Source organism: Equus quagga, chromosome 12 (genome assembly GCF_021613505.1).
Source record: "Equus quagga isolate Etosha38 chromosome 12, UCLA_HA_Equagga_1.0, whole genome shotgun sequence".
Taxonomy (NCBI): Eukaryota; Metazoa; Chordata; class Mammalia; order Perissodactyla; family Equidae; genus Equus; species Equus quagga.
Genome location: NC_060278.1, coordinates 42,056,029 through 42,066,917, shown reverse-complemented (window position 1 = coordinate 42,066,917; position 10,889 = coordinate 42,056,029). Strand labels below are relative to the sequence as shown.

The following is a 10,889-nucleotide window of genomic DNA, read 5'->3' as shown; positions in this document are numbered from 1 at the left end:
ATGTCAAGAAAAAACAAGATTTGATAAGCCTCCAGCTCTCGCTGCTCTGTCAGCAGAGCAATTTTATGGATCAGAGTTTTGTTTCCATTTGTCTAAAACCCAGAGGAGGGAGGGAATCAACGCCACAGATCAACATGTATTTGAAGAGACATTTGGGGACTCCGGAAATTTTTTTATCCATCATTTTCTGAGGAACACCACCCACTGGGTACCAGGAGATAGCACAGAAGGAATGCAAGACTGCCAGGCAGGAGGGGCAGCCCCAGGCCCCCAGAGCGGGAGGGGAGAGCTGCCTTGGGCCTGGGAGGCCAGCCTGTGGACTGTGCAGGACAAAAGAAAAGGAAAAAAGAAATCCAACCTCATACTTTATTTGGAGGAGGAATGTGTTTACAGAAACAATTTTTGTTTTGGAAAATAAAATATGGCTGAGTTTGGGAGTGGAAGCAACAATCATAAGAGTTAACTGGAGAGGGGCTCATGACTCGAAGATAAATCGTTAAGTGGAATCTTTTTAAGATGCCCAAACGAAACATTACCTTGGTTACTTTCTCCACCATGAGATGTATCTGAACACATTCTGACCATGTGTCAAGTCACAAGATTTATCCAACGCCACGGATCCATGGGCTAGAACATGACTACAAATACGGACAACATTTCACCAAAGGACAGCATGGAGCGCAAGAACTCTACTTTTAGAAGTTTCCAGAAAGCAGAGTCTGCCTGAGTCTTTCCTTTCTCACTGGAACCGCCACATCTGCTTTAGTTTTGCTTTGAGTAGAGCTGTCCAGATCAAGGAAGGTTGTCCAAAGGCCGCATGAGAACCCTCCCTCTGGGAGCCTGCAGGGGGCGCTCTGCCACTCTTCCAGCAGCTCCACGTGGACTTCCCATGGAGGCTGATCCATCCGAATTTGAAGTCCAGAGACAGTGGGAGGCAGATTTTAGAAGCAAATTTACATAATGTGACATGCTTTCAGAGGAGGCAGGTGGTAGTCAGAACCTAAGCCAACGGGACGTGGGATTTGATGGCATGTGCGTAGAATTGTCCTACGTTCCACAGCACGAGACACACTGAACACCTTCACCCAGGACGGCACAGGGGTCCTCCCGCATCCCTTTGTTCCCCACTGGTCTTGGGGAGTCCTCCAGTCTCATTTAGAAGCACTGCCACCGCAGTTCGTCAGCCTCGCTGTCGAGTCCGAGATGTACGATGTGAGTCACCGTCCCCATGGAGATACTTAGAAAACTTCCCCCATCCCCCTAAGTCCTGTCCTTCTGTGGCCTCACTCCAAGGTGAAAGGGTCTCATCCCCAGAGGGGCAGTAGAGTCATTGGGACTTTGCCTGGTTACGGATCTTCTTCCATTAGAGGGATCTCTGTAAGAAAGGAGATGAGATGGGTATTTCCTTAGGACACCGAAAATGATCTGGAATTATGTGCTTTCTCAAAATACCTACAGTTCCTGAAGTCAGTGAGAAGAAGGAGATGTTAAGTTCCACGTATCAGTTAATAATCAAATAAACCAACTCTGCCGTACATCTATTTGCTGGAAAGTCTTATACCCAGCTCATAAAAAACAAAATAGATTTTAACCATGTGCCTTAAGGGTCATACAAGCCAAAAGGTTACCAATGCACACACAGAGAGACAGCACGGTACTGCAGGAGAGGAACTCCACCGGGAACCAGGAGCCCCCTGTTTCTGCATCATTACTGCCATTTACAGACGACAAAAGCTGGAATCGGTGCTCTGGTTTTAAAGCGGTGCTGGTGCCCCCTCCCCCAGGAAATAGAGCCCTAATTAGTGTGATGCATTTTTCCTACTTTACCATGAGCTGCAATCTGCCTTTCCTTGTGACAGACACGCATACATCTTTTACTTCACGCTTGGCAAAAAATAACCTGTATGTCCCTCAAATTTCTGTGGGGCTGGGCTCTAGCACACGCATCCGGGTCTTTCTTTTAGCTGGCGTGTGTTATCCTGTTCCTAAGCATCACTTTGAGAAGCCCAGCTCATTATGAGATAAAGAAGGAAAATAGCCTGGATCGCACAGATGCTATGAAAGCCAAGGACTGCCCGCCGCAGCCTTTCCAGTCTGGACGGCTCGGTGCCCTTTTGTGCCTCCTGAAATTCCCATTAATGGGCTCACCACTTGTGAGATGATGATCATTCCTTCCCATAATTGGCCTTGCCCACGGCTTTCACATGCAGAGAGAGCAAGAAGCAATTTAAGCTGAGTGAGAGGGAAGCATTGATTTGGCTGTGTGCAGGGGCGCAGGGGGACATACACAGCAAGAGGCCGGCTTGAAGGCACTGGATGCTGAGTGTGGAGGTGTATGCAAGGGTGGCTCAGGCCCTGGGGAGATCACTCACCATCTGCAATGTCGATGCCCGGGCTGGTGGATGCCACCTCCTCTGCTGTGCTGGCAACTATGTCTGGGTTGTCGGAAGCAGGGCGGGTGCCCCCTTGGCACATGGGAGGCGAATACAGACTCTGAAGCAGCTCAGAGGAGCCCGAGACACTGTCACAGGTTTCTGACTCCCCTGGGCCCATGTCCGTGTCCCCTGAGCCAGGGTATGCTGGGGGGCTCTGGTCGTCCTCAGGTAAGGGGCAGCCCTGGCCCACGGAGGCCAGGTACCCAGGGCCTAAGGCACTCAAGCCGCCACTCACAGCCTCGTCGTAGGACGGGAGCATGACGGGCACCCCGTCCACCACCACAAAGTCAGGGTCGCTGCTGGAACTCCTAGGAGGCCCCCTGTGCAAAGGAAAGCAGTGCCAACAGGTCAGAGTGACACCACCCCAGGCTGAGGCCACCACGGCTCCCCCGTGCAGCGCGCCTCCGGACCCTGCAAGGATGTGGTGCAGAAGCAGCAGCCTCTGGCTCGGCAACGGTGCCGTTCACCACGGCCACACTTGGAGAGCAGAAGTTTTCCTCTCCTCACTGCCCCGGGCCCCCTGCCTCTCCCCTCCTGCTCTTCCCTGCTGCCTCTGTGCTCCACAACTTCCTCATGCTCCCTTCCTCCCGCATTTGACCCCTGGGCTTGGCCTTATGGCCATGAACTCATGGGCAGGGGGACCATATGGTCCCTTCCAACAGAACATTCTATGTGCCTCTGCAGCGTCCCTCAGGAAGATTCTTGAAAACGGAATAGAATTGTTAAAAGTATAGAGAACTGCGGACCCTAAGTGCCTACAAAGAAAGGTTAGACCCTGTGCCTTTTATGCTTCTGTTTTGTTTTCTGCTATAGTATAAAAATCACTAATTTTTAGTTAAGAGAGGAAAGCAACAGGAAAAAAAAAAAAAGAAAGCTCTGAGCACCATCTCACTACCTGGTTCAAGTTACGTGGCCTCCCCTCCACCTCTTGACCCAGCATCAGTTGAACTGAAGCTGTGCCTGTGTTGCCTGGAGCAAGGGCTCTGGGGGTGGCACATACATGGTCTGTTCTCTCTGCAGACATCTCCTCACGTGGGCACGCACGCAGCTCCTGGCCTTGTCCCTTTGCATCTCGTCACCCTACACGTTCAGCGCTGTGGATCTGAGCCCAGGCAGCGTCTGATGCCAAAGCGCAAGGTGAGCTCCATCCGATGGCCTCTATGGCCTCTTGCTGCTCGTGGCCCCCTAGACAAACCTGGAGTAGCCACTAATAAGTGGCCAGTGGAATTTGGTTTCTTTTTTCCTCTGCGGGGAACTGGTGCAGAGTGATGCAGCCAGAAGGCAAATCAGGAAGAGAGACAACCCAGCTGGGTGGGCAGGACCTGAACCCCTGAGCGCTGGTGGCAGGGCCTCTAAAGCCCAAGGAAATGGAACATCTGGACCTGTCATTTGAGTGGGGGGCGGGAAGGATTGGGCTGCACTGTCTCTATCACTCAAGGGACAGTGTCAAGTCCACTCACTTTTGGGAGCGCCCTGCTTAGAGATTATGGCAATGGGTTCTTATTCCACCATTCTTAAGGCTACCCGTGGAGGGAGGGAGATGGCAGGGCCCATGGTCCCCGAAGGCAGGAGGCAGAAAGGTAAGAGCTTGAGTAAGGCTCCGCTCCCCCAAACAGCTGCTTGTCAGTGTACCCCTGACAAGCTGAGTCCCCTTCCTTCCCGGCCTCCCCCCGATGGTCTCATGCTGCCTCCTTCTTCACGGAGGACCTCCTGCCTCTTCACTGCCTTTCCCCCAAAGTTGTCTACGCCAGGGCAGCCAGCTGCCCCTCTGTTCTCCATTTCTCACTCAACAGTGGCCCAGGCCGTGGGTCCCACGGTCCAGTAGCTCCCCCATGTCCCAGCCATGACCCTCAGCTCCCCCAGACAGAGCCACCAAGCATCTCCCCAGCGCCTACTCTTGTGGGAAATGGAGAAAAAAATCCATTCCGGGCTTGCCCTTGAGAATCTTATGTATTTGAATAGATGACACCGATTTTTCCAAAACAACTAGAGAATCATTTAAGATAAAAATACTCGAGGGATTAAAAAAAAAATCAAGTGAAAGAGTTTTGGGGAATATTTTGAAAACATCTTAATACTGGAAAGTTTCCTTCCAAGCACATGTAGAAAAATAGCTCTCTGGGCCATTTTAAAGCACTCCAGTGTGCCGCAAATCACAACCTGTGGCTTAGCCTTCTTGTTGTCATCCTCAGGCCTTCTTTAGATACCGTAATTGCACAATGCTAGAACACGGTCCTTGATGAATAAATAATGATGGTGAGGACCAAGACAGCGGATGGCAGCTTTGAGAGGAGAGAAGGTTCCGGCAACCTCAGCAAGGGCTTGGCTACGGCGCCAGGATGGCATTGACACACTCTGGGCCTGGTGAGGATGCAGGCGCCTCCCGCATGCAGCACCCTTTCGTGGCTGGGAGAGTGGGGTGCATGTCAGGTTGTGGGGCCCCCGCAGCCAGGCAGGGGAGCATGGCTAAGTGAGGTGAGGCCATCCTGGAGGGCAGGAGGTCAAGGGGAAGGTAGGTAGATTCTATCTCCAGAAACTGCCAGCTTCCTCACTCCCTGCCTGGCTGGGAGGTGGGAGAGAGACAACTGGATTGTCCAGGAGGGAAGAGAGAGAAGAAGGAGTGGTTAACTCCAGGAGCCCCCTTTTCCACTTAGCAACATTCTCTTTTCCAGGGGGTTCTACCCATGGCCCTGGAACGAGACTGTCCCTGTGGGCAAGAATAAACACCCTTTCTGAAGCATGAGGTCCCAAAAGGAGAAGATTCTGACATGGGCACAGGAATCCAACGGGTGCTTATGATTCTTCCTCTGTGAAAGGCGGCCGTGTCAGTGAGCCCTGGCTAGCATCCTGTGATGACCGGTGCCCTGCCCTCCTTTTCCCAATGGTCACAAACTCATCCCTTTGCTTTTCTAAACAACTTCTCCCTCCAGAAACAATGATCTACCAACAGCAGTGCCGAGTGGCTCTCCTTTGTTCCAAAGGGCGCTGGTGTAGCTTGTTCCGGACAAGCAGCCGGCGCTGGGAGGGGAAGGGCCACAGGCTGCTCTGTGTGCTCAGAGAGGTATTGGACAATCTCTTCCTTGGTGATGACGATGAGGAGGATGAAGATGCCAAGCCAAGCTTACTCGTGCAGCCGAGGAGGATGGAGAAGCGCGCTCGGCAGGTCCCACCCACACGCTCAGATCCACCTGTGAGGCGGCTTCTCCCTAGCCCTGTCCTGACTCCCCCATCCAAAATCCTCTTCTTCCTGAGGCTTCCCATCGCACACTGGGTCACACACCCTTGCTCTTTCTCCCTAATTAGCTCAGTGTATTTCTTATCCTCCCTGAGGACTGGAAGCTCCAAGGTATGTGACTGCAGGGCCACATGCATAGACGGCGGGGAGAACAACGCCCCTGGGGGCGCAGCGCACAGCGTGCAACCTGGACTCTGCTCCCCTCCCCGCATTCCCGCAATGCGTGCCCCGAGAATGGTCTATCCAGGGAAGGAGGGAGACAGGCTCACGGAGGGAGGGCAGAAAGAGGGAAATGAGGTCTGTCTCCAGCTTGGCGCTTTGGCCTCCCAGACCCTGAAACAGCCCAGCAAAGTGTTTTGAGCTCTCTCTCCCGTGCGCCATTAGAACCTCAACTTTGCAGTCCTCAAGGGTCTGGCTCACCACCTTCTCTCTCTGCTGTTCACAGCGGCTGCATTTAGCCTGACCCGGGTGGCTGTGGGCCACCAAGGCTGCAGCACTGACCTTGGGGGAAAGTGGGCCTTGAACTTGGTCTGGAACATTCTGGCCAGGATGACGAGCAGCAGCACCAGCAGCACACTGGTGGCCGTGAACGCCACGATCTTCCATGTGGTCAGGAGGGTCTCGTGGGTGCCAGGCCACGTTTGCTCTGCCACAAGAGAGAACAAAGCAGTGCATGAGGCTCCCAGATTGAGACGGGTGCTGAGGTTCCCACGTGTCCCTGTTTGCTGGATTCATCTGGCCAATGAGCCGCTCACTGCGTGCCCCTGGCACTGACCAAGTCGGCCTGTGTTACATCCCGCCAAGATCCCAGAACACTAAAAACCTGTCTCCAGCATGGGCTCCGGCAGACTGAAGACAGACCCACATGTTCACACGCCAGACTGGGGTGAGCCTGGCACGGGGCTAAATAATGTACCTGCAGCTCAGGCGGAGAGGGGTTTCCTCTCCCCTGGAGAAGTCTTGTTCTGAAATGGACCAAGAGCAGGGGGAGTGGGAAGTGGGCTAAAGCCCTGTGTGAGTGTTCTGGAATAGACCGTCGGTTGGGGTGAAGAAGAGACAGAAGGACGTCTGCCAAGTAAGGGGCGGCATGGGCAGACCCTTCCAGAATAGATTCCTGTCCTTTTGACACAAGCCACCTATCTCTTAGACTTCGTCCCTGTTGCTGCCACCTTCTCCTCCCCTGCCCTCATCCTGCTCAGAAGCCGCCCCCTTAGACCCTCTCTGCCCTCCTCCAGTGCTAGCTAACGTGACCATTTTTGGACCTCCAGATGCACTGTGTCCACACACACTTCCCCCACATGCTGTGTGCAGGGAAAAGTGTGCAGCCATCCCCACTGCTTGGCCACAGGCACACGGGGCGGGTAGGCAGGACCAGGGAGGGCAGGAGACGGTGGGCGGGTATGCGCTGGTGCCCAGGTCTCCATCACGTGGTCACTACCCTGGTGCCCTGAGACCAGTAGCGAGGCTGGTATGCTAGTAATTGGTTACTAACTACAAAGCCCTGAAGCTTGCAAGTGGCCTAGATTTTTATAAATGAGATCAGGTCTCACCCATAATAATATAGTTTGTATTCTACTACCTTAAGTAGAAGAGAAAGGTGGAGTCAGACAATGCTTGGGTCACACCCATGGGCCTGTGTCCTTTTCAGTGGAAGGGGACGGGGTTGGAAGAAGACAGTGTGCAGAGGCTGGAGCTCAATCCATGGGTGCTAGGGGGATGGGGACCCTGTTCGGAGGGTCTGCATTTTAACCCGGGAACAGACAGGTTAATGCTCCTGACCCTCTGAACAGGGCCTGGAATCATCAGCCACGTGCATCCACAAAGATGAGATCCTAACACTGTGTGTGGGGGAGGAGGGATGGAGCCCAGGACACAGCCAGCGGCCACTGTGTGCCCTCCGAGCCTGGCCCGTGCGGGGAGGGCAAGGTGCTCGATGCGCTCACCTGACTTGATGCAGTAGACCTGATAGGAAGGAAACCACTCCCCGTACTGGCAGGTGATGTACTTGTAGTCACTGGTGAGGCTGTAGCCGGGGTCGCAGTAGAACTCCACCACGGTTCCATGGTTGTAGCGATCACAAGGCCGCGGGTGGCAGATGAAATCGCCGTGGCTCACCATCGGAGGCAGCGGGCACACTTGGGCAGTGGGGAGAATAAGAGTTTCAGAATCATATGCTTACCCTGTGCGAAGCTCCCGGCACAGAAATCGGGCTGGGAGAACACATTACTTAGAGGTGTGTGTCCACGTTAATCGCCAGCCTCGTGAGTTGTCCCCGAGACGGCCCTTCTGTGTTTCTGTGAGAGGTCAAACGGAAGCCGGCTGTAATACTCTGAGCACGTGCTGCTACCACGTGGCATTGTAAAGGACATCATAAAAGAGAGGCTCCTTTTACGCTGCAAAGAGCATGCCTATTTAACAGACAGTATTCAGCTACTCTATTAATAACGCACGCTATTATGTGCCAGGCAACCTAGTAAATAAAATTAAGATATTTATGGACAAAATCTTTACTGAAAGGAACAGCTATCCCAAGTCTGTAGTAATGCGGGACTGGCCAAATCCTTGGGTGTCCCTACCCTGATCCCTGATGGGGTTTGGCCATTGACAGAGATGCAGAACTTCTGCTGGCTCTGTGTGCAGGCCCAGGCCATAGCCTCCCGCTCCTGGGGACCCCGATCAGTGGGGAGTGGGCAGCGGGTGCAAGGAGGAGCCCTGGATCCTACGCTTGGTTCTGCCCCCAACACTCTGTGACCTCATGCAGGTCACTTAACCAATTTAATCCTTGATTTTCTTCTCTGTAAAATGGAAGCGTATTTTTTTCTTTTCTTTTTTTTTGGTGAGGAAGATCAGCCCCGAGCCAACATCTGTGCCAATCTTCCTCTACCTTGTATGTGAGTTGCTGCCACAGCATGGCTGACCAGTGGTGTAAGTCCACGCCGGGGATTTGAAGCCATGAACCCGGGCTGCCAAAGCAGAGTGCGCTGAACCCAACCACTACGCCACGGGGCAGGCCCTGGAAGCTTACTCCACCCTCAAGGATATTTTATGGTTTTTCTGACCCTAATATTCTATGATTTTAGGGGAAGAAAAAGGTTGTTTTCAGATTCCTTTCTTGAGCCTGCACCCTGGGTGATAAGGTAAGAGCAGTTCCATCTCTGTGTCCAGAAAGACAGCCCTGGAAATTGGGGCTTGTCCATCTCATGCCACAAAGAGCTCTATTTCCTGGAGGACTCAGGACTGCCACTGCCACTGAAGCATTCTTCAAGAAACGATCAAAGTACAAACTCTACCGAGGCCAGCTCAACCCCACATCTGTGGAAACCACGAAGAACTCCAACCAAAACGAAGAGTTAACTTTTGAGCTCCTCCCCAGGGGTACCCAAAACCCCGGCCCGTGGAGAAACACAGGCACCCTCACAGCTCACTCACAACGACCACTGGAAGGCCACAGAAAGCGTGTCAGGAGTACTGGCTGGCAGCAATGTGTGCCCACTGAGGCCGGATAGCCACATGGGTCCCCCCGCTGAGCGGGACCACCCAAGGGAGGCTCTTCACAGACACTCTCTCTAATCCTACAAGTGACACGGCAGTGAAGATCCTGTCAGCTCTTTTCAGAGATGGGGAAACAGAAGCTCAGAGAATTCAAGTTCTCTTCTCTAGAGGAGAAGGTGGGAGCTCAGGCTTGCCCCAGGCAGGCCTGGGTGTGAGTTCTGGCTCAACTCCTCACCAGCTGAGTGACCCTGAACATGAGGCTTCTCACCTCTGAGCTTCAGTGTCCTCATGTGTCAAACGGGAGTTGCTGGGGGTTGGGCCGAAGGAAGCTGGCAGGGGCTCAGTTCAGAGCTGCCATCAGCTAAGCGGGCAGCCAGGGACAGCCGGGACCTGAGTAGCTAAAGAGAGGGACCTTAATGTGATTGCTTACAGGGGTGATGGAACAGCTGATGGGGGCAATGAGGCCCCCTGATTAGCAGTGGCAGGAAGCCCCTATCACCCTTGGACAAGCAGGATGGAGGAGTCCCAGTTGCTGGGATCCCAGCAGAAGCTGGAACCACACAGCTGACTCCTGTGGGGGCTGGAGCCCAAGGAAACTCAGACACTGCCGGAGACGCCCCAGAGCAGAGAGGCTCAGGGCGAAATGCCCCAGTTTCTCCACCTGTCCACCTCCAGGCTCCCTCTGGACGAAGCCAGAGGAGAGCCAGCCAGCCAGGGGACGTGGGGAATGTGACCTGCAGTGGGCAGCACAGGGGAAGTTCCAGGAAGGGGTCTGAGGCCCACAGGCCCAGTGTGTGCTCCAGGAAGGGTGGCTGTCAGGTGACTGCGTTCGGGTCCCCTGGCAGGGAACACTGGCAGAGTCAGGACTGGAGCTCTTTTAAGGCCGAGGCACTTTCTGCCACCCCAGGGCATCTCCCATCCTGGCAGACGCCCTCCACAGAGCCGCCCAGGGCCATGGTGTCCTAGCACCTGATGCATTTCCAGGTCCACCAACTGGGGCTCTGGTCAAATCTGCTACTTCCGGGGTGTTCTGTGAGCATTTCCAGTAGGTGAGCAAGGTGGCAGGAGAAGAGAGGGAAGGGAGGAAGGCTGGCGAGGAGGAGAGAGAGAGAAAAAGGCACTGGCAACATTCAGCTGGTCCTGGGCCTCACCAGGGAGGTGATGTTGCTTCCTACCTCCCCAGAGGCTCCTTTCTCTCGGAAGAACAGAGGGAAGGGAGAGTGTCTGGTGCTCCAGCACCCGCCTGCCCAGGAAAGGGAGCCACCAGGCTCTCAGGAGCAGAGTGAAGGTGGATGCAGAGTGGGGACAATTGTCTGCTGTATGGCCAGCCGAACAGTGACATCTGCCACCCCAGTGGCCTCCAGGGCTGCCAGCTCATGTGGCTTGGGGATGGGTGTGTGTGTGTGTGGGGGGGGGTGTCCCTCTCCTCTGTACCTCCCGTGGTGCTGCCCCAGAGCTCACAGGAGGCCGGACCTTCCCTGGGAGAGGAGGCCTTTTCCGCGGCCAAGGTCATAGAGAGCAGGGGGCTCTCCTTCTAGCAGGCCCTCCCAACAAGTCCCCAGGGTCCCTGTAGGATCAGAAAATCACCAGAACGTTTGCAAGGCCCAGAAAACATCATGAGAGGTCTGAAGAGGCCCTGTAAATAAATGCAAGTTTGCTATCAGCAGCAACTTCCCTCACTTGGCCTGGAGGATGAAGGACTGTTCAAATCATGGCATCAACCCCGA

General features: G+C 54.1%; 1 protein-coding gene across 6 annotated transcripts in view; it reads right to left on the bottom strand.

The window, feature by feature from the left end:
- Positions 1-352: 352 nt before the first annotated feature.
- The window catches only part of SUSD4 (sushi domain containing 4), a 123,582-nt gene continuing 113,045 nt past the window's right edge, over positions 353-10,889 (bottom strand). For 5 of the 6 annotated variants that reach the window (XM_046679096.1, XM_046679098.1, XM_046679093.1 and 2 more), the window contains 4 exons: positions 7,614-7,811; positions 6,172-6,316; positions 2,373-2,755; positions 353-1,375 (listed from right to left, as the gene is read on the bottom strand). In XM_046679096.1, the coding sequence (XP_046535052.1) occupies positions 1,347-1,375; positions 2,373-2,755; positions 6,172-6,316; positions 7,614-7,811 (755 nt within the window). In that variant the 3' untranslated portion in view covers positions 353-1,346. The remainder of the gene's footprint in view (positions 1,376-2,372; positions 2,756-6,171; positions 6,317-7,613; positions 7,812-10,889) is intronic. The other variant, XM_046679097.1, reaches the window with a different exon arrangement.